This window comes from Osmia bicornis, chromosome 5, assembly GCF_907164935.1.
Source record: "Osmia bicornis bicornis chromosome 5, iOsmBic2.1, whole genome shotgun sequence".
Taxonomy (NCBI): domain Eukaryota; kingdom Metazoa; phylum Arthropoda; class Insecta; order Hymenoptera; family Megachilidae; genus Osmia; species Osmia bicornis.
The window spans coordinates 7630688-7655249 of record NC_060220.1 but is presented as its reverse complement, the minus strand read 5'-3'; the positions used below and the strand labels follow the sequence as shown (position 1 = coordinate 7655249).

General features: G+C 35.4%; 2 protein-coding genes across 2 annotated transcripts in view; one reads left to right on the top strand and one right to left on the bottom strand.

Annotated features, from left to right (window-relative positions):
- Positions 1 to 22528, top strand: part of LOC114880109 — a 39490-nt gene extending 16962 nt beyond the window's left edge. Inside the window, exon 2 of the mRNA XM_029195747.2 lies at positions 19828 to 22528. Coding sequence (XP_029051580.1) covers positions 19828 to 20079 — 252 coding nt within the window. The 3' untranslated portion in view covers positions 20080 to 22528. The remainder of the gene's footprint in view (positions 1 to 19827) is intronic.
- Positions 22517 to 24562, bottom strand: LOC114880107 (threonylcarbamoyladenosine tRNA methylthiotransferase). Its single transcript, XM_029195745.2, has 2 exons — positions 23912 to 24562; positions 22517 to 23809 (listed from the first exon to the last, which is right to left on the bottom strand). Exons 1-2 carry the CDS (start codon positions 24307 to 24309, stop codon positions 22582 to 22584), a joined length of 1626 nt encoding a protein of 541 aa, XP_029051578.2. The 5' UTR covers positions 24310 to 24562; the 3' UTR covers positions 22517 to 22581.

The window sequence follows — 24562 nt, the reverse complement described above, 5'->3', positions numbered from 1 at the left end:
CATATAGTAATCTTTAAGTAACCTTGGAAAATTCGAACGAAAATATTTTTGCTTTACTTCCTGACATCCTGTATGTTTGTATTATGCTTCGCACAGTAGCGATAACAAATTAAAAGTTTCAAACCGTAACCCTTTCACTGCTGCTAGCGCCCATGGGCGCTTGCCCTGTGTTACAGGCCTCCTTAGGCATCCAACTAATTTTGCTAATCATAAAGTATCGTCACTTTCAAGCTGTCGGTAGAAATCATTTAATATGTATCATCAATATCACTTTCATTTTTTTAGTGTAACTTCTGTTATTTTGCTTAATTAAAAATTAGTGATTATGATGTTATTTGTCATAAAATGTGTGCCATTGTTATAAATTTGTAAACAAATTTGAATATTTTCTGAGACCATTAATGGCAGCTTTCTTTTTTTTTTTCATTTAAAACACGGGTCAAAATTGACCCGGTTTCGGCTAGGCCAAGAGTTATTAATACTTAATACCATTTGAGAAATATATGTAAATTTTCTTATACCTGAGATGTTTGTTCGCAATGAACAGCAGGTACAAAATTCTGGAGACGATGATGAAATTGTTTTTCTTATATTTTTAACAGTATTTTATAAAATCATTAATGGTCATTTAATTAAAAGACCTATTTCAGAACATCCGTTTTCTGACATGATTTGATGACTTAAAAATATCGCAAAATATCACTTGCAGTTGAAAATGACTACCTAAGCCATTCATCAATGTTATTAATACAGAATATTTGATTGCCATTTATAACAAAGCAGTAACCAGAGTGTATTTATTTTTCGTCCAACGTTCGCTGAATTAATTAATATAGAATAATCATATCTTTTTCGGTAGGTTTTTAATCATTTCATTTCTTCTGTCAGGTTTTCCCATTTTCCCTCGCAGGTCCATTGTACTCTCATTCTTGTGCGACTCTGCCGTCTTTCTTTTCACTCTGTCCTCTTCTTCCGAGAGTTTCTGTCAGTCTTTCTGCGTCCCGCGTGTGTATGTATTCCTTTCTTCTTTCATCGTATCTCGTTCGCCTTGCTCTTTCGATTCAGAGTGCCAGCCGAGCAGAGGCCCTCTCTCTGCCCCTTACTCCCTCTATTGCCGACATGTCTTCCGTCTTCTCCGACCTCGTGTGGACGGGCCTCCGGCAGCCCGTGTGAGGAACAGAGAGAACGGTCCTTGTTGCTATGCAGCAGCCGACAGGGTCGATTCGTGAGAGGAAAAGAGAGGAAGTGAAAGAAGAAACGAGATAGAGGATTCGACCAAACCGAAACGACCGCGGGAGGGCGACCGCTATGATTATTATTCGCAGGCCGAATAACCAGTGCGGCCCTCCGGGGAAGAACCGCGTGCTTTGCGATGCTTGTTGCTGCTCGGCCGCTTTTTCACTCCCCCTCTGTTTTCTCTTCCCAACTCCTTCTTTTACCAGCCTCTTTCTTACGCCTATCATTCGCTTATCGGCCATCGGTGCGCGCCTTTCGATACTTAAACAAAACTGCGTATACTGAGATTACTATCTTTTTTTTTTTTTTTCTTTTAATTATTTAACACGTTGAATGCTGTAGTTTAAATGACCGTACGTAACGTTAGGTTATATTTGCATTGAAATGAAGATTGGAAATTTTAAATAAATTATTGTTACAACATTTCGTATGGTACAAAGAAGACGGTATTTAAAAACGAAATTTTCGGGATGATAATGCAATTCCGTTTATACGTACACGTGTCTAAAATAAGTATCGGTTTCAATGCGTGCAATCGAGAGGGATAGAGGAGACGGTAGAAATAGACAGAAGCTTCGAGTTAACACACCAACCTAGACACCGGGGGCCCCAATGACGTAACGTTGTTTACTCTCGAGTCTTCCCTTGGCAACAGGTCGGTTTCCGCGGGTCCAAGATGAAAGGTTGGTCATGGAAGGAGAGAAAAAGAAAGGAGATGGGATAGAAAGATATCAGCAGCGCGGGATCTCCGCTTAATTTATAACAAATGTGTGAGACTCGTGGCATTATAAAATTCTTTCCCTCGAATACTATTAGAATAATATAAAAGAATGTCAATAATTCTGTGTGTCTCAAAGTAAAGTTCAGCCAACTGAAGATTACTTTTAATTCAAGAATTCCGTAGAATTCAAAAGGCGAATGTCATTTTAAAAAAAATTAAAAAAAATTAACGCAATCAGTACTAAACATTTGTCAAAATTAATATGCGTTCGCAAACACGTCCCCATTACAGCTACACGTCGCGACGCGAATTTCTCCTTGATGTCATTAAAAAAACCGACAACGAGCGGATCGCGTGCGTTGAATGTGACGAAAACTTGTGCGTATGTGCATATGCACACGTCCACGCTGATTGAGAGATAAAGTTGGCACACGCAAAAATTCGTGCTGAATTTAACGCACGATATAAATCTTTATTAGCGTAAACTCGTCTTTTATATTCTTAACTAATTGCATAGTATATTCGTAACACGTTTGCGTTTGTATCCGCTGTGATCGTAGATTATTCTTGGTACCTCTTTTCATTACATTGGTGTTTTTGTACGTATGATTGCTGGTTATTCGGTTAATTGAATTTTAAAACCGTTATGCGTATCAGCAATCCTCGAGGCTTTTACTGTCGTGTAACATTACCACAAATAAGTATAAATTGCGTCTTGCTTGATTTCCAGTTATCCTTGAACACGTTTTTTATCATTTACGGTAGACAGATGTTTTCCCGAATTATGACTCAACTAGGTACGACACGCTCGTCCCTCGTGGATTCGCGGAACCCTCGTCCCCCAAAAAATTCGCGTTCTTGAAATATAGATTACCAAAGTTGGAAAAAACTATTGTTAGGCGCGCATGCGCTGAACAGTACCTGCGCGGCCCTTTTCAAAGACATTGCGCACCGTTGAGCGCATGCGCGCGCTGCTAAAATGTGCGACCCATAGACTTTCTACAGGAAATGCAAACCCCTGTAACTTTTCACTCCGACCACTTAGACGAACAAACGCAACGGTTTTGAGTTTGTCTCAGCGAGACCTTTATATCGACGTATAGAGTGTATCTCTAACCCCAGTAGTTCTCGAGTTGAAAAGTAACACGTACAGACGTCTTTGCGCTTTATATATATAGATAGATTGCATCGTGAAAGTGATTTTTCCCGCCAGATCTATTAACATTCCAGTAGGCGTCCGTGAGTCTATAAACCGATTTCTCACGGGTCTCGAGTGAGCTATTCGCGTCTCCGGATTCCAAACGCCTTCTCTACGCCCCTTCGGTGTTGCACGACCTAGACAACACGCGGCAAGCAATTCCGTGTAGTCTCGTGCAGGATAGAATGTGCTTTGAACGAACGAACGCGACGAACGAACGTCCTTGACTCCTCCGCTTCGGTAAACTGATGTGCAGCGGATGCACCGTTGCAACGGTGTCGTTACCTTGTTTTCCGTTACAGCTTTTGATTAATTCACCTGCAGCAGGTATTTAAATGTGTTTTTGCTAGAAAATCGTGCGGAATGGAAGCGTGAACACTTTCCGTTCCTCTCACTTTTTATCTGTTTTCTTTTGTGGTTAATACCGCGGTACAACTTGTACCATCAACACTTTCTACCTCAACCGTCGGACTTGCGCTTCTGCAAGTATACAGGGTGGATCAATAAATGTTATCACTTTAATTATTTCTGGAATATTTTTCAGATAAAAATTACCCTATACAAAGAGGGTTATTATTATAACATGTCATTTAATTTTTTTCTGCGTAGCATAAAGTAATAAAGCGCTTTTGCGTATTCGAAAAATGGTGCGAAAATATAATATCAATAACGATTACTTCAATAATTGGAATCACCATGACTTTTGAAAAATAAATCTTTAATTAAAATGTACAAAAGGCACAGAATTAATTCGTGTACCTAATAAATTGAGAAATGAGAAAATATTTTACCTGAAATAAAATAAAAATTTAATCTTGTTTAAATTTTTATTGCAACCCTTTGGTACATTCTTTTTTTACATGCATATTTTATTTTATGAAAAATGAGGCGATATTTCATGTAAAAAATTTGATCATAAAATATACCTCTCAAATAGTAAGCAAAATAAACATTTGTTTCGATTGTTCTCGGTGGTAAGTGTGATATTTAAATAGCGGCCTCATTATTCTGTAATTTATACACTTGTCGCAAATCATGCAGAGCAAATGAAGCGTCGTGTGTTACAGCCGTTTAACGCGATTAATGAACGTGAATGAACTGCGATATAGTGGGTCGTCTATTAAAGTAGTTAACTTATTCGCTTCACGAATCGAGACCCCATAAAAGTGTTACCGCGCACTTTACTGTTGAACAATTATAAGGCGGACCGGACAACGTTCGAAGGTAATGCTTGCTATCCTATACAAGTTCCAGCTTGTGTTAACACAAATTGTTTCCTCTTGTCCTTACAAGCGTACTCGACTGTTTACTAATGAGAAACGACACAAATTGGGATCCGCGCAGGTACAATCGCTAAACCATTTTCTATGGTGTTTAAACTTCAATGAATACCATTGTTCACAAACTGATCTCTGTTTAGATATGCACCATGTATTTTTCATAGGTTCTCGTGTAGGTGCTACAAACTCTATATAAAGTTGGAATTTTATATTCATATAATTGTGGCTATTTGATTTTTACCAATGATGAAAGAACGAGGCGTGGAAATGAATGACCAGTATGGAGATACTGGTCAATACAGACACTCTTTGTGGTTTCATTGATCAATGAACATCCTTGCCCGGTATGAATGTCTCCAAGGTCTTCAAATAAACGTACAGCTCCGTAGCAGTTGTATTTCACTTATTAGTAAAATATATATACTTTACAGTACGTGTGTTAGCATACTAATTTTTCATTCTATAATTAGAAAACGAAATAGCCACATTCATTTCACTATATTCATACACATTTATTTGTATCACTGTGGATACTAGAATGTGTAAAAAATATATAAATTATGTAATACATATAGAAAAAGATTATTTAGAAAATGAAAAATTCACAAAATGTAACGTAACATATTTTATAAAAATGTTAGAGGTGTGCGGATATTTTTATGTGTCGAGCACCCGAGTGTTTGTATATCTCAGGTATCCGGCTCGATCAAAACCCGAAATTTCGGGTACCCGCGCATTAAATTTTACCCGACTCGACTGAAACCCGAAATTTCGAGTACCCGCGCATTAAATTTTACCCGATCGAAACCCGAAATTTCAGGCACCCGCGCATACCTAAAAAGTATCCGCAGTCTAAATAGAGCAGTGTAGAAACTCGCTAAATTGTAAGCGATTATCACCTATCTTTGAGGTAAAGATACAAGAAATTACGGTACGTACTACAAGTACCGTCATAAAGATTTCACGGTACTGTTAAGAAAAGCAGGCGTGTAGTTATTAGTTGTAATTGAATGTTATCAGTGAGATAGCGAAGATGCTTGTAACTCACCAGTACTAACAAGTACGGTTTAAAGCTGGCGCTAATGTCAGATAAAACCGGCCTAGCTTAATCGCGTCCAACGCTGCCCGATAGCTTTTACCTGAGCGGTTTCTTCGACATCCGGTTTCTTGCTTCTTCATTCATTGCTTGTTTTCTCAATGGAACGTCTAGGTGTTTGTGTACGTACTGTAGGTAAGTCGGTCAATGGATTCCTCCCCTCAATTGATTACACTAGACTAACAAGATAATGCATACTGTATGTACCGGAAGATTTATAACTCGTTTAAGTAAGATACGTAGGGTGGTGCACGTGTATAGAATGGGAGTGTTGCTGATCAAGATTACCGCGTAAACAAGGCATCAGGGTAATCGTGATTCAATTTACCTAACATAATTTATCATTCACAGCAATTGAATACAATACGCATTAAGGTGGTGGTTATTTAATCAGAAAAGAATTTTATTTTATATTTCTTTCATGAGGTCTCTCAATGTGTTCATTCTTATAACATGGTATTCTTTTTTAAAATTTTTATTTTTATTAATTAAATATTAGGGGTTGCTACTAATTTACTTGACATTAGAATATTATTACAAAGTAAATTTGTGAATCAGCAAATATTAAGAATACCCAATTCATATTTGTAATAATTTATTTTGCAAATAACGTCAGAATAATGATATTATAAATCATATAAAATATATACAAAGGTCCTTGGTATAAGGAAACAGTTGCGAGGGTAGAGCACAGGTAGCATATACTCTGTCACTTCTGCATTAAAATTTAGGACACGCACAGTGCTCGTAAAGTGCTACGGTTTGCGCCATTTCGTGCCAAATGAAGTGAAGAGAATACGTAAAGAAATGTTTCCAGTTTTCATGTTACGCATAAAATATCGTCGTCTGAAATCAGGATTTAACGTAGATGGTTGACTGTGAATAAGAAATATGACATTCCTCAGGGGTATTGTCCAGATGAATTACGTTCAGTTTACACAAACGAACTCTAGAAAATTTCAAATTAAAAAAAAATTAAATTAAAGACAAAAAGGCAGAAGAATTTCATGCTTATCGAAGGAGACACAATTAGTGGTGGCTTAGAGAACGGACCGGATCTTTCACTTCGTTGTAGGTAATGAAAGCGAAGGTGGGCCGATCTGCTAACAGGTACCGGACCAGAGTTCACGGCTAACGACGATCCGATAATGAGGTAGAGATAAAGTTAAGGTGGGTGTTCTTTTGGTGTCAGGTTCAGAAGGCCATACTTTGTGCGAAGGTCTTACAAGGAAAGGTTCCCAAGTGCAAAACCTTGATTTTAATGAAGTTTGCCGCGATGATAAGTCTCGAAGTACAGCAAACCGTTTATTCAAAACGCTTCACAGAATTGTATTGTAGGGGCACCATAAATTTTGAAGTTTCATACCTTTGAATGGATCTGAAACTGAGCAAGGATTTTCTGGTCGTTGTAATGGATACTTATTAAATTCTTTTGTTAATTTTGTAGAATGTTATAATAGATATTTATATAAAAATTGATTTTCCTACGTTCTCGAGTATAAAAGGGTTTCAAAATTTCTGAGAGGGTAAGAATAATAAACAGGCTTGATAACGTTAAAACGCGGGATAATTGAAATTTTTCTGTGAAACCAAATAATAAAAGTACTTAATTTGAACGGAAAAGCCGAAAATGAATAGTGGGTTAGTGATAATCTGGAGGAAGATAAAAATGAAATGAAGTTGAGTATTTTAGGTGATTCGAAGGAATGCACGAGACTGTCACACTTATCTCTTCTCCTAACCCAGGATTTCCACCTTAATTTAGATAAAACATATTGCTGGAGTAAGAAGGGCGCGCGGGGTAAACGTTGTAAATTCTTCCACGAGGCAGTTTTAATTGGTGGAGTGGGGTGTTTCTGTTGGTACCGGCGAAGGTTTATTAGCAATTTACCACCTTGGAACGTTGCTTGTTGCCGGTACGAATGTACCGCTTGTTTCCCGTCGAAGAAACGACTCGTTTTTCTTGTGCTAATACCGCCTTACCTTGCCTCGCTTTGCCGCGCCGCCTTCTATTCGTATTGCTCGTCTAGGTCAGGTGAGAGTGGATTCTAACACGTACCGAGAATTTAGCCAATTGTTTGAGGACATTTACCCGAGTGTTTATACTGTTTTGTCCTTGAACACGTTCCTTGTTATGAATTGCTTTTGTCTGGATTTCTTTTGTCTCGATCCTTTCAAGGTGGTAAGTAGTACAAGGTGGGTCAAAAGTCACGGAAAGGTTTTAATCCTCAACGGTTAAGACGCGGATGACATTCGACCCTTGATTTAATCTGTAATTGGTATGGTATGGTAGTAACATTGTCGCAGTAGGGTGAGATTCGTAGGAAAGAAATTTTCAAAAATTTATAGATATTTATTAACCCTTCGACGACGGACCATGGAGAAAGGCCCAATTTTAATTTAATTTTATATTTCTAAATTTTATACCGTTCCTTCTATATTTTTCTGAGTTTGGGCTCACGATTGACTCAGGCTCCGCTGTTCAAGGGTTATTTGAGAAACTAATTAAGTTATATTTAAAAAAGAAACAGTGATAGAGACAGTAATTATTAATTTTGAAACGTATGTTACATGCATTAGAAACAATGCGAAAAATATTTGTGTTTCCAGGAGATTCGTATTGTTAATATGAATGTCAAAGTTGAAGAACCTCCAAATTTCGCTAATTGCTATTGAATATTAGATTACCGGAAGAGAAAGGTTTTCAACGGACGTGTGAACATTAGACCCACCAAGTATTGTACACACGGTGTTTGCAAACGTTTCGAAGAAAAAAAATCTGACACCTTAAATATACAATACGATCAGCAGAGTTTCTAATGTTTGTATTTATGTTCATGCGTGTCTTAGTATAACCGTACAGGCGTTTGAAACGTGGCGCCAGATCCATAGGGGAAACGAAGGCGGTCGCCTTCCCCGGACGGTTATGAAATGTTAACAAAATTAATTTTTATTGTACTATAAAATTGAATTTACTAGTATCTCAGTTTTATTACATTTTAATATCTACAAGCAATTTCATTACATATACGTGTACGAAGCTACCCTCTTCAAGACTTACGCATTTGTATCGTATCTGTAAACGTAATTCAATACAGCCTGATAATTAAGACCGTGCGAAGGGGTCGGAACGTAGCGTTTCGTCGCAAGTCCGTTGAATGAGTTTCGCAGAAATTGTTTGGAAGTGCACATTTGCACCGGTTTCGATCAAGAGTTCGTTGACTGTTGCAAAACATTCCGTTAGGCCAGCACTCCCTAAAATTGCGACGGTCCTGTTGGATTACCGAAAAGGAACCGAAAAGAACTGTCACTGCCACCGGACTTCTTCTCCTCCCCATCGCGGCGCGGCCCGGCGCGCCGTTAACGAGCAACGAGAAAGCGACGAACATGCTCGTTCAAGAGAACCGTAGAAAAACAGAGATAGCCAGAAAGAAACGGAGAGGAGAAGATTGATATTACTGAAAGTTAGAACGGAATGAACGACCATCGAAAGAGAGAGGCTGAAGGCAGGTCCTGTTGCCAGGCCCCTGTTGCTACGCGGTTACGATGCATCGTACTGAATTCGCAACGAGACTTTTTGGTGATTGCCTTGAATAATGGATGTTTAATAGATGCGTGTGGCCCTGGATAGTCATGATTTTCACACTGCTAAACACCTTTCTATCCAAAATGCTGTCTCTTTCTTTTTTTTTTTACATATAGGACGAACGAGTGGCCTTGAACGGGTCACCACGTCATCCGACAGATATCCTGCATCCTGAACTTAGTCGCGCGATCGATTTCTAACTGCGCAGTTTCCCCATTCTCTCCTCTATAGTCTCCTCCTCGATTCGATCGATTTTCCTAACCTTTCCTTCTCTCCTCTTACCGATATCATTGAACTTATTTGAACCCCTCGAGTCGGGATTTATGGATCGATAAAATTTGACCCGAGTTTAGATACAGCATATGGGATAATTTATTAGGTATACAAATTAATTCTTCATATCGAAGATTCATTTTTTAAAAGTCATGCCAACTTCAGTTATCGAAGTACAGTCGTTATTGTTGTTATATTTTCGCGCCACTTTTCAAACGCACAGAAGCGCGGGAAAATATTGAAATTTAAAACGGGGCACACCAATTTCATAGTGATATCTCAAGAGACAGTGTATTTTGCAGGTAGAATTTTAAGAAATATTATTACTCGATTGGGATAAAGGAATCAATTTAATTTGAACAATGGTTCGCAAGGTAAAAATTGATGAGAAACGTGGGCAAGGATAACGGCAGGATTAATATATATGTACGGGTCTTCAATGATTCTTAATAGAATTCGTACTTATTTGGAAGTGACGTGAGAATTAATCATGATAGGATAAAAAGGATACGTGCAGGTTCGTTGGTGATGGGAATAGCTGGAATTCCAGGAAGAGCATGACGGTGCACATAGTCATCTCGTCATCAATTTGAAAAGCAGCTAATGAATTGATTAATTTCTACTAACTTCTGAATCTTTTTATTTATTAAATAATTTAATAAATGTATTTTGAAATTTTCTTGCTAACCGGTTCTAAGCTTTCGCTACAACTACTTTCTTTTTTGCTAGTGCAGATTTAAGATGTATTTAAACAAAAAATTGGGATTGCTATTTGTTAGAATGTTCACACATAACTTTGCTTTGTGAAGACATTTTATTTATCTTTGAAAATATTTGTCATACAAATTTAAAAAAGATTCTAAAATTAAATTTCAATCATCGCTGTCCAAAGGTTAAAGGAAAAATTCCTTTTAAAGAAAACAAATCCTCGCAAGATCATTTCGATCCGACTACATAAATAAAATATGCAAATTATAAGAAGTTTATGAACTTTTATATTTAAAATTTTTTACACCATTCAGTCTTAAAACTCGTATAATAAAACAATAAGGATGAAATAAAAATTTTATACAGTGACATTTCAATTATAGATTGAAATCACCATAACCGAGAACGTTCGTTTTCCAACGGTTCAAGAAAGGGGTTAGAGTTCGTAATGAACATAGAATGAACGGAACAACGTGGTCCACAGCTTTCCCGCGCAGTTGCGCGCGCATCTTGGAACCGCGTTCAAGGTCAAGCAGATCATAATGAATGGTAAAGAAATGTCTCATTGGTAGTCTTTCCTATCTATTGTACAGCGAAGGACGAGAGCCGCGTTATTGAACCAATATATACAGGAAAGAGCTCAATGGCAAATAAATATTTTTAAAAAAGATAAGGCTAACAACTATTAGGTTAATAATGTTTAACCCTACGACCGCGGACCATGGAGAGAATCCCAATTTCAATTTCTGTTTTCTTTAAAGTCTTTCAATTTATCTATTTTTATTTTCATTTATAGAATTAATAGATAAAATAATTCAATGTATATTTCTAAAGCGGTCGCGTGTCCGTTAAAAATTTTTGAACAGTCACGTCTCAGAAATATGCAAAACAGTCCGAAAAATTCTAGGCACGCGTTGCGAAAATTCGTCACGCGTCACTTACATCGTTCACGGCATCGAAAATTCACGATAATATCCTGTACGTGTACGCGGAAAACAAAGAGATAGAACGTTTCGTTTTATTTTGTATATTTAATTCGTCACGAGCAATAATTTATGTAGAAGTACAGTTTCCGAGACGGGAACGGACACCTGGTTAATTGATCCTATCATTATGCAACAGGAAATCCCGCAGCTGTCGTATAAATCATTTCGTTTCGTAGCTGTAGAAAATTGGTTCGAACTTGAAATCAGAGTTAGAGAAAAAAAGTAATGGCCATTAAGGTTGAAATTTCGCCCGCGGACCAACGGTGTTGCGGTGTGCGAAAATTTCATCTTCGTTACGGTCCAGAGGGTTATATCGCGAGGGACAAAATGAGAAACGCCCCCGAAAAAAGAAAATTGCAAAAGTTTGGAGAAAAGAAAAGAGAATGAGAATGGAGAGAGCGAAACCGAAGACAGAACTTTCGCGCTCTCACGTCCACGTGCTCTGCTGTTGTTGTTGTTGTTGCCGTCTTCGTCTTAGGCTTTGCTCGTGGTCGCTGTCTCTTTCCTACGTCTCGCCGCGCGCCACGCCGTCGTCTTTTTTCGCAGACTGTTTTCTGTCCCCCTTTCGGATATTTCCTTTTCCATTCTATGCTCCCTTTCCTCGTTCGATTCTCCCTCTCTCTCGCTCTTTTCCCCCACCATCGGACCCCGGCGTCACGAAAGACGCGTTGGCGTCACGTGGTGGGGATCCCGATTAACGGACTCTAATTGCATAGCAACAGTGAGGCCGAGATAATGATACATCTGACGTGCGTTGCTGGCGGGCATCTGGCCCACTTTGAAACCAAACGATCTTCGGCTACGTGCACGTATACGATACTTTCCTGTGTTTGTAGCCGCAAACCCCTCTTCGCTCGCACGCAACTCGCGTCTGGAAATTCAAGCCGCCAATTTTTGGCGCGAACTTCTCTCTCTCTGTGCCGCAACTCGCCACCATACTACATTCTTTAACCTTTACGCTCGCGAATTTAGACTGTACACCCGGAATGCTGCTGCATACTGTGCTGGAACTGAAATGATCTAAATTATCATTCTGTGATATACTCATTTTTATTATATAAATTTTTTTCATAGTTTTAATGTAACAAGACAATTCAAATTCTTTAATTATAATAAAAGTTTTTTAGTAACGCGCGGTACTTTATATAGTTCTGTGATCAGATGACAAAACCTGATACGTTGAGGCGATAATATCGTTAACCCTTGAACAGCGGAGCTTGGGTCAATTGTGATCCAAACTTACAAACTGTGTATAAGGATATTAATCAAAAGTTAAATACATCATTTTTAAACGAAATAGTTTCGTATATTGAAACAATCATTTTTAAGAAAAAGTGTGAAATTTGGAAATAATATGAAATATCAAATTACTTTAAAATTAATTCTATAGTCCGCCGTCCAAGGGTTAAAGCGAGTGGTAGATTGTAACCCTTTAGCTTTTCTCGAAAACTAAACTTTATTTCACATTTTTGAATTACTTTTTATACGAAGAACCACCCCCTGCTCGATTCTACCACAATAAAGATTCTATAAACAAATTAATATTTTATACAAATCTTAGGAGGATGTAAAACGAGGAAAGTTTTTTTCCCGCGTAATTTTTCAATTAGTTCGTTGGTTTTTCAGAATTTCTCTATTCTTAATTCTCAAAGGACCAACGCTTTTGGACTCTCCTTTGAGCTTCCCTGTGTACATTTCTACCTGCACGTAGAAACTCGTCGATGGTTGTATACCTGTGTTCATGGCGGTGTACTTTTGGGCCTTTTGGTTCCGGAACCTGAGACCCGTTCGCATGGTCGAACACAACTACGATTGGCCTGAAAAAAAATTCTTCTTTCTTCGCCCGATAGAAATCGTCCATTCGGCGAAGACGACCGAAGTGGATCACGTTACCGACTGCGTCAATCTCTATCTGTTCCAATGACCCGCTTGATCTTTCCTTCAACCAGTCACCTGCCTTTCAACTGTCATTTAGTGCTTCTTCCGCGACATTTCAATTTCTTATATCTTTTTACATAATATTAGATTAACATATTAAGGTATAGAGTTCGAAAATCATATAAATCTTGACATATTGCTACTTTTGATTTTTGCAAAAATATGGTATTGGCGGTTTTTGCACCATGGCATAGATATACATTTACTTTTACCGTAACATATGTGTACGTATAAAAACTAAAACGAATGGTACAGCCTATTCAGTTACTAGGCGCGCCTGTTTCGAATGGCCCGCTCACCGCGGCCTCGAGCCAATCTCTTGAATTTTGTCTGCCACTTCATTCGGGTATCAGAATCATGTATAATTCATTAGTACTGATAATTCCTATTAATTTCTTTTTCATTATAGTAATGATCTTTTACTCAGAAGCATCTTTGTAAATATTGATTTAAAACTTTTGCTATTATTGAAATTTCATTTTCCCCTTCCAGAGCTGTCAGACTTTTTATCATCACAATTTTTTTAATTTTATAGGCGATAATGTATGTTTTCTTTGTCTTTTCCATTTTTTCCCTCAAGTCGCACGTGATGGTTCAGCAAAATTAAACAATGCCGCTGACGCACCATGTGCGTCCAGAAGTTTATTTCATAGCTTGGGCTATATTTAATAAAAATTCATTCTATTGCCGCATATAACTGTGCAAAATTAAATAACTAAATATTATATAAACTTTTAAATTGTCGCATATAGAAAATGAAATTGTTCAATATCATTTTCAAGACAAAGTTTTGCCTTATAATTTTTATATTCATACGGTGTGACTCTTTACTTGTTTTTTTCTTTTTTTTAAGCGTTATTCCTAATACCTAAGGTGGTATATATGTTAAATGGTCGTTACTCGCTGACATTGGGCGTTCCTTTGAACGACCTTGACGTCGTTTTGTATCTGGGTGAATCGTTTAACTAATTATAAAAGATAAAAGTAACGTACTGCGAAGGATGAGGTCAAGGTACCTGTATTGTATGCCTATTGCCGATTATTTTCATGGATAATGAGACGTAACAAGGCGGTTTTTCTTTGACCGAACGGTTCGTTAAGGGCATGCACAGATATGAAACGTGATATTCCCATACTAGGATAAATAGCATTTGAAATATAGAATAAAAATACTTTTATAAATTATCCCCTTAACTGTGCAAAAGAATATTTTTAAATTCTTATTTTCCAATTTAAAATTTATTTATAGTTTATAAAAAGCAAATATGAAAGGAATATTGAATTAGGATCCCAGCAAAAGCGTCTTTATTTTACAATAGGATTGAATTTTTTTAAGATTCTATAACTCTAGAAAATTAATATAAAAGTGAAAACTTTAAATATTGTACGTGGGTATTTTACAACATACTAATATTACCTTGTATTTAATTTGTTGGCTGCAAACAATTTTAAAACAAATGTAATTTATGTAAGCAATAATCTGTATTTACTTTGTATATTATCTTCATAGTTATTGAGTACCTATAATAAGTTACTTTCCTTCATATGATTTATTAGTTAATAAGAAGTGTTTTTTTCTGCTGGTTCACTGTGTGAACTGCATAATTGTATAACAGTTAAACGTCTTAATTTTTTTTCTGTTGGAAAAAGAAATATTGATGCTGGCAACAGGAACATACTGTAGGCGGGACCTGTACCTAAAAGGATCGTTAGTTATCGAAGGTTCTTGCGGATTTAATGCTTTTGCATTCCCGCGACCTGTAAATCAACCATATTATTTATATTTAATTTTTTTTAATGTGGTTTTTCGGTATTAAAGAACAAATAAGAGATAACTATTATATCGTATTTCAAATATTATCGTGGTTTTTAAAATTTGCCTCGTTTTTCTATAATCTGCACTATAAGATTCCCAATGTTTTAAACTTAAACGATAATTAGTAGAGGCTTGTATTAGTTAATGCAAATAGTAATATCTCGTAGTTTTATTCAATAAAAGCCTAAAAGAAATCAACATATATAATCGAAACATTGAAGAAAAGAAAATAAACAATTGAATTTGTCTTTCAAATACAAGAAAAATATTCAAAGAGAAGGGAATTTGCTTCTGAATAGGAATGTCAATTTGTTAACTTCTAAAGGTGAAGATGGTAAAAAGAGACAAGCATAAACGAGGAAACATGCGTGCAGGTTGCTTGGATTAACTGAACCGAAATCTAATTTGACGGAATCAGAGTCGGAAACTTGATACCATCCTAGTAAGTTTAATGGAGATATTGAATTACCGGTACACCATAATTCGATGTGATAGGCGAAAAGACTGAGATAAATGGTCCGAATTTTTGAAAGCCTCCGGTTACGCTAGTAAAAAGTAGCAACGAGTTTCTAGAGTAGGTATTATATCAGGTCATTTCGAAAGTCTGCGTATTTTTACCGAAATATAGATCCAAGTTGGTAGTAGACAATAAAAGATACTGTTTTGATTAATAACTCTTTAAAAATAAAAGATAAAATTATGCTGCCGGTTATACTTTGTTAATTCAATTAACATTTTTCGCCAACTTTTCTTGAAACATTATTAGCATAAGAATCGGTCTCGCTTGTCAGAAACTTACTACTTGCTTGAATACCTGGAATATTAATTTTATTTCTTACATTTTTCACGCGGCCATCTTCGAGATCTTATCGTGACATTTTCATTATTAATTGATTTTGCAATCGTTACGGCAGTCAGTCGATACTAAAATGATAAGAATATCGAAATGATTAAGAATGCTTTTGAAACTGAAAGAGCAAATAATTAATCATTAGTTATTTTGAAACTCTAAAATTTCAAAACAGAATCTTTTTTATTGTTCAAGTTCTTAGCTGATAAATTAACAGAAAGTTTCTTTTATAGTCTACGAAAACTATCAGAGTATACTCGTGCTGGTTTTAATCAATCTGAAAGTGTTTCCCGTAGCTATCGCGCCCACATAATTAATTATCTAAGTCGGAAACCAAATAAAGGCTACTGCTAAATTATCAGAACAATAGCACAATTAATTCTAAATATATTACCGACAAAAATATGATAATACATTGATTAGATTCCAATATTCAATTAAATAATTTTAATACAATTGGAAAAAAAAAATTTGCATATAATTAATTGAAAAATCTAAATATTTGTGGTATTGAATTAGTAAATTTAATATTACAGAGTCCAAATAGCAACTCTTTTACTGCGGTTCTCATATATTAATAACTTATTAGTAAATAAAATTCAAATTTAAAATAATAATTAAGAAGGAGTAGTTTACTAATAATTTATTAGTAAAATAGCTTGACGAGATTTTACATATTTGTAGAGTAGAAGAACTTCTATGTACGTAGTATACTTTATCTACGTTCTACATTGTGTTGGTGTTCACCAATGAACTTTTTCGAATTCTCTACCGTGTTGCTTTCTATAGCAGAGTGTTGAACATACGCATATCGCCGGAAAACATACATCACGTTTCAAGGAAAAACTAACCGACCGTTGGGACCAACTACAATGACACTTTTGATCCTATATTCAACATTGTGCCCGATCCCATACGTGCAGGCAAGAATTTTTATCTCCGTTCTACGACTCTTTGAGGGCGTTACTTTGTAACATTGTGTCAGGAACAGTTCTATACCCTTGCGTTGGAAAACGAAATATTTATTTCTGAATTTTTCTTTGAACATTCTTATACGATGATAGTTTAAACAATTTTTCATGAATTATTTATGCATTTTAAAAAGCAATTGTAGTTTTTAAGTGCTTTTTTTGAAAACTATATAGTGGAAAAAGAAAAGTAATTAGTCAAAAATAAAACTTATTTAAGTATCATATTTTTTTTTTTTAATACATAGGCAATGACCGGGGAAAAAACTGCAAGATTAACAAAATGGTGGAATTGGGTAGATTCTGATGAATATTTTCTTATAAATTTAATTTGTTTTGAGATTAGTGAACTTTTGAAAGAGGCAATCTCCCCTATCGGATCCGCCCCTGCATTGTGGGGGTCTGTTTCTACATCGGTCCTTTTCTTGATGAATACCCACATGGTAGATGAAAGTTTTTTTAACTTCGTTTGGTCATTAAGTAGAAGCAATCTTGATCAGAATATATCATCTCCGTTCGAAAATTTCGGGTTAAATATTTGAACAATTTTACGTTCCATATACAGGGTGAATTAATAAAAACTAATATGTAGAATCACTTTTCATTTATTGTTATTTTGGCAAAATGTATCAGATAAAATATGAAATATTAAAAAAATTTAATAAAAATGTCTGATACAACTAGCAACAATTTTTCATCCGACATTTTTATTTTTACATTCTATTCAAATGGTTGATATACTAATGTACAGTGTTGATTAATAATACCTTTTATATATATATATTAATAATTACATTCGTTAATTAGTAAGGTAATAATTGTAGTAATCGTCATCGTCGAATATTTTAAAGAATTTTCAAATTTGATTTTCGGGAAAATAAAGCTGGGTGTAGAAAAAGTTCTTTCTACATTTTTGAATTATTTTTGTACGTAGAATCAACCCTTATAGTGCCACGTTGTGCGGGACACCATGTATATGTATAAATGAAGAGGTTCTCTTCCTATATATCATTTTCATCAATGTAGCTGTCGAGAAGATTTTGTTCTCGACTCGGTTGCAGGAAGTTTGGTATCTACAAACGGTCTTTCGAGAATTTAGGGTCCGTTACGACATCGGTCTTTGTAGATGTGTGCCGCACATTGTGGGCAGCCAACCCATCTGCTGCTACATTGTGAGAAAAGGGCGTTCGTTAGAATCCTATCATCATTTTCTACATTTCTTAGGCCTGTTTCTACGGCTGTTATGCGTATTAGAACTACTACTTTAGAAAATTATTTCCACATTTTCAAACCTTAATTAAGTATAATAGGTTTTCTTAGAATTTATTCCACTTGTTGAAATTTTTACACTGATCTGGTTCTCTACAGAAACGATGTAAAAATCGGAAATAGATTTTTATTTCCAATCGTAACTATTTATTTTTCTTTATGTAAAAAATTTAATAATTTAGAACTTCGCGAAGAAATTCTAATTTTTTAACGAAAGATTTTCAAAGATTAAAATAATAACCTAATATGAAATATAAAATTAAATTGAAATCGGAGCTCTCTTCGTGTTCGAGGATTAATGAAAACATCAAAAATAGAGGTCATTGTAATGTACATTTATTTCTTTATATTTATTTACATATAAACTTTCTACTAGCTTTTTATTTAATTCTATTATTACAAAGCTTTAATATTTTTATTAAAAAGCAAATATTCTACATTGCAGAAACATAATAAACAGTAGTCAGTTCGATTCATGCACAAAAAAAATAAAATTTTACTGACTCTACTGTTAGAGAACGTATTACATATGGTGATCCGTGCCCTAACCTGTAGTCAGGCCCGGTCCACTTCCTTTCCCGCCAATAATTCTGGCGCCAAAAGTTTCGGCGTTTCTATTGGTGGTCCACGTAGACTGTTGGAATCTATTCCAGCGCTGGAACAGAGAGAGACCAGACGCGTCGAACAAGGCAAAGGATGTCATTTAGATAACCTTTTATTTTAGCTTATGCCCTACGTATACGATCGTTCTTAAATTTTCTCACGCATTTTCTGCCGTGCTAATTAGTAATGCACGACAGATTGCTTGGACAACGTTGTTTGTTGTCCGTGACGCTATGTTGAATGATAAACGCCATGCAATTCATGCGCGTATTTCTCCTTATGTTTAGCGTTGTATCCCACCACTCCTTTCACCTTGCCTTACCGAAATAAGTCATCCTGACACGAACAGGTGCAACTTGACGTAGCTGATCCGATTAATTACTAGCTCGCACAAAAATGCTTCGAAAGCAACAGTCTTTCCCACTAATTGCTTTACAGTTTTGGCAATTAATTTTCACTCTTCTGGGACTAGGACGTTCTTTTAAATAAAAATTACTCATTTTTATTTTGTATATAATGAAATATATTTTAAGTCTGTGGATTTCATTGATAATGATTATAGGTTAACAAATTACCTGTAGGTTATGCAATAGGATGTTTTTCGTAGAATCTGTATTATAATAAAATTCACTTATGTTATTTTAACTTTAATTACGTATGATTTTATATTATTTGAATAATGTGTACTGATTTTTTTATCATGTTGAAAAAACCATAAGTTGGTAAAAGAAAAGAATTAGAACTTCACTGCTGTTGGTAAGGAATAAATCTACCATTCCAACCGTCCTTGGATGATTTTTACCAGACGAGTTATTCTCTACAGACCTTTTACGAATTGCTTTTTTGTGCCACGCATCACGGGCGGGCTCTAGAGTCCACTTACCATTTTCAAGTCACGTTCTGCCATATCAATTGGGGCTGGTTTTACTGTATATTACAGTGCTCTTAGTGGTCGGAATTGTAATAAAAAATGCTGGTACACATTTGAAGGCATAGTTGAAATACAACAGTTTATATCCTCAATTCTTTAATCCAAACTCACAAAACATATACAATGTTTTGAAACAGCGTACAATTTAAAAAATGAAAATAATATGAAATACAAAACAATGATATTTATTGCTTAACGGATTAATACCTTGGTATCTCATATTTCTGCGCTATTTCATATTCGTATCTTCTCCTCTAAAAGTCATAAGTGTGTATTCTATTCTCTATCCAGTTATTAATTTACTTGTCAAAAACTATAATAGAGATGTATAAAATTTCTGATGACATTTTCCTTGTTTTTGTTGACAGGCTAGTCGTACACTTGCACCCTGGGAACATTTGTTACCCTGTCCAAAGTGTTCATTCCCTTGTCACGTGGATGGCGAGAAAAACGTGGGAACGTGTTCGAGGCAAGGTTGCTCAATGGAATTTTGCACCTTCTGTTCGTCGAGGCCGCACACTGGTCCTTGTAAAACACCCCTGTTAGCTACGCCGACCAAGAGGAACAAACGGCTGGTCGTCGGCTCGAGGCAGAGTAAACGGAATCTCAGGAGATTATAAGCATTCCCTATTAAACGAAATCAAACGTTGATCGCAAGAATGAAAGTTGTTAGATGAATCTTTTATAAATGCTGTCACTTTACTCTCTAATGAAACGTTTTAGCGTATCGTCGAGAATTGTCAAATAGAATCGTTCGAATTAATTTAATTTAATTTTGTTGCGAAGCGTAGTATTTCTTTGAGAGTTAGCATCGTCGTCGTTGTCGTTCGTTCAACATGCTTTCCAATGAAACGTGTATGTATGGACGAACGATTAATTTGCGTTTAATATTTTATATGTTTTAAAGTTGTGTACAAATTTGTGGGATTGAAAAATGAAAAAAACCGATTCAAAGTTATAATGGATCGATTGATCGAGATTTCTAAGTTCATTATAATTTTGATATTACGATACAATCGCCGCAAGTTGATTTTAACAACTAATAGGAAACCAATTATTGGTAATAATTAGTGATAACCGAAATCAAACGACGCTTCTCCTTTCTCTCTACGTTACCCTTTTTGGGAGCCATACTTTATTTTTTACCAATGTTTTTAGTACTCTAGTACGCCACTTTGGTTCTTTGTGCCATCGTTTTTAAAGTTTTAAGGAAGAGATTAACTCGGCAATAATTAATCAAAAGGAAAAGTGTACAAGTACAAATATACAGCGTTAATATTAACCCTTTTACCACGGAAGACCACTGGACCAACTATTCACAAACGTAACTTCAATATAAAGAAATATAATAAACAGTGGTCGTCCGGCGAAATTACAAGAAATTATTAAAATCACAAATTTCTGGTTAGATAATTAAAATAATTCATATAGAAATGGTAAATTACCTGATGCGACAAACAAATATTTTTTTACATAGCGAATTACACATTCGCGGATTATTTTTCTATTTAATGATAGTATTTAAAGAAAAGGGTTAATACCGAATAACATAGTTTAGAGTAACTCAAGATATTAGCAGCTAAACGTTTATTTAAAAAGTGCAAGAAATAACAAGTAGTTCCTCGTTACATGCGTAGCATTCACATTCCTTCGTTTATTATTTTTATTTTTATAATTACTCGTTTATGCGAATTGTAGATACCTCGATTAAATATTAATTTCTTTGAAAGAATACCAAATTTATCGATCAATCAAAACTTATCTCCTAATTCGTCGCCGATTAAATTTAATAATTTAATTAAAAGATGAATGTTTATAGTAATTCAAATTTATGGGTGTCTGAAAAAGATTGTAGTATTATAGAATTACTTTATTTTGTAATATTTTTCGTTTAGGTATTCAATATCTTGCCACTTTTTATACGTAATTCGTCTCTAATTAAACATAGAATCGAGAAACGCGATTCTTTTTTACAATGTCCATTTTCAATTTTTAAATATAAGACCATGTATTAATTGTTTGTAACAATTGCAAGAGCAGGATGAGATTTGGCAAAATAATAAGTAAGTGTGAATATTTTGGTTGTTTAAATTATGAAATTGAAAAAAAGAATTCACCACTATAATGTATTAGCAAAAGAAAGATTACATATTGTAAAATTATTGTAATTTTGAAAACAATTACTCTAATCTGCTTTAGTTTCTATTTTGCTCTCTTATCATCCTTCTCAAAAACTATGTTTTATTTTTCGATAATATTTTTAGTATTATAGCAGGCCAATTTCAGGTGCCATTTTATTAAAGTTTGAAATTTATTTTTATTTTTTATATTTTAATTTCTACCGATCTAGAATCTTTAACGTTGTAGCGTTTGTATTTATTCAGAATGTAAATGTGAATTTTCATGTGGCTTTTAAATCAAATTTACGTCCTGCAAAAAATTAATGTAATCCATTTCTACGAAAATTTTAACCCAAACAACGTTCAATTATTACGATATAATTGTAAATTGTTTTTAAAATTAACGAAGAAACGTGAGTGCGACCCGTATACGAGAAGAAAACGAATGGGAACTGTTCGTCTTCTTGTGATTTTCGTATTTTTGATTTCTGCTAAATAGACGTTTAGTTGTTAGTATCTTTAGTGCCCCTCAACTGTCCCATCCCACATAAATTATAGAAATATGTTCGAACCTGTTTTGTATAGCAGTTAGACTTATTACCATTGTGCCTTATATTTGTGCTTCCAATGGAAGTATATGTAAGAAAATAGTATGTAGAAAATACCAAAACCTTCAACACGGTTTTCTCGCTAAAGTTTCAGTATTGCGTACTAGATATTTTAGTATAACTATTATGTACGGTGCGAATTAGATATACATTTTGAGCTGCGTTTGTTATTTTCTTAAAGCAATGAGCTTCTTCTATCAATTTAAAAAATTATGTTCTTTGTAAAAAAACAAAAAAAAAAACAAAAAAGAAGGAAAAAAGAAGTGTATAAGTTTGTTAATTTCAACATGCTTATTGTCTAAGAATGTGAAGATGAAGAATTAAATACGTTTTACTTTTAATATAAAATTTCGATATTTATTTGCTATCTAGCAACAAGTTCAAATAGTACATTTTAAACATTTAAAAACTTCCATAACAGTCTGAGAAAGACTGCAACAAAAATCGTCAGAATTGCCGCTATTCTGTACTTAGACGGTTTCATCTCGATCGGTATACCAGATACAGTTCCTTTGGGTAAGCTCTGTTTTACCGACGGAGAGATACCTTCGTTTGTCGGTTCTCCTTTCATCGAATATTTCGTTGTTTCTAGGATTTTCACTTTAATCATTTTTCCCAAGTACTCCTTTTTCAAAGGTACCAAAATCTGTTCGTAAGATTTATTGTGACCAACGTAGTGCTTTTTATCGTGAGATATTTCCGTGACCAGCACATCTTGAACAATACCAACTCTATTATCATCGTACGGAAAGTAGGACTGAAAAAATTCTGACAACCTTTTCGTTCTCTTCTTCACATCTTGCGTGGGTACTTTCTGCATTCGAGCAGCGGGTGTACCCGGTCGAGGGAAGAACTGATTGATGAACAAACTTGGAAATTGATGTCTTTCGCAAAGCTTCATCGTCTCTTCGAAATCCTGCTCAGTTTCCGTTGGAAACCCGCAAATAATATCCGTCGCTATGGTTAATCCTGGAACACGTTCCCGTAGAAAGTTTACGACCATTTCAAAATCGGCGCAAGTGTATTCTCGCTTCATGTCTGCCAATACTTGGTCGCTCCCAGATTGTACCGGTACGTGAAGGAAACTGTAGACTTTCGGGTGTTTCAAAATCTTGCTCATTTCCTCCAGATGTTCTAGAATGTAGGGTGGATTGGTCATTCCAAGGCGAATCATACAACCATCGGGCACCACCTCGATCAATTTCCACAGCAATTCTGGCAAATTTGTACCAATATCTCTGCCATAGGTGCCCGTGTCCTCGGACGTTAGCCATAACTCGCAAACTCCTTCGTTGAACGCTTGCGTAGCTCTTTCAACGATCTCTTCAGGGGGATAACTTCCCAATTCCCCTCTCGCATGTTTCGTTTTGCAGTAAGTGCATTGATTTAAGCAACCCGTATTAATGGCTATAATTTCTATCAAGGGATTTCTTCGGACTTTCGGCAACCTCAGCGAAGCACCGCCAACTTTTTTCCCTGCTTCTTTTTTCTGCTGTAAAAATCGAACCGTGTTTCCCTTCAATGTTTCTTCTACCACTTCCACCACACGGTCGATCTGCTGTACGCCAATTACGCTTAACCCTTGTAGAAAAGATGATTTGGGGGCACCCTGTGGTACACATCTGGAAAACATTAGATCTTCATGTAACTTTTAATGCTTTATGTAACATTATACTTTAAATAGTAATTTGTTTTGTGTAAGTAAAGTATAAAAGTCTTAATACCCAGCAAGTACAATGTGTTTCCCCTGTTTCCTTCCAACTTCGATTTCGTTTCTGAAATGATCTTCGGATGGACTCTTTACTGTACAAGAATTCAACAGCCACAAGTCTGCTTTATGTTTGTCTTCTGTCAATCTGTAACCATAGGCAGCAAGCTGACCTGCCATATATTCACTGTCAGAATTGTTATGAGTGCATCCCCAAGTTTTTACGTAAATCGTTTGTGTTCCTGGCACAATACTGTCGAAAACAGGAGGTTGTGGTAATTCCTCGCGCAATTGCATACGCTTTGGACGAAATGTGACATTCTTTCTGGAACTATAACGTTCTTTGGGTGTAATATCTTGTGATGATATTAAGTCTTCTATATCTTCTATAATATCTTGGCACGGAGCTAACATTGCTTATAAAAGTTAAGTCACATAAGATATTTCTAGGTTAGTTTTGTCTATCTTGAACCTGTTTAATTATTTTACTTGAAACTTATTCTATGTTTTGCTATTGAAAAACTAGTCGAGGTCTTAGTAGAGACAATCGTTTTATATTTATTGTTTTTATATAATTTACATATTGAAACAACCTTCTCATATTATTTTATAAGCTATAATACTGTACATACACCATGTGAGAATTGCGAACTCCTTTAGTGACATC

Bases quoted from the DNA above. Each gene is read 5' to 3' on its own strand.
- LOC114880107 (XM_029195745.2), bottom strand. From the start codon at position 24,309: ATGTTAGCTCCGTGCCAAGATATTATAGAAGATATAGAAGACTTAATA. The intron at 23,810-23,911 runs GTATTAAGACTT...AATGTTTTCCAG, and splicing joins AAACACATTGTACTTGCTGG to ATGTGTACCACAGGGTGCCC.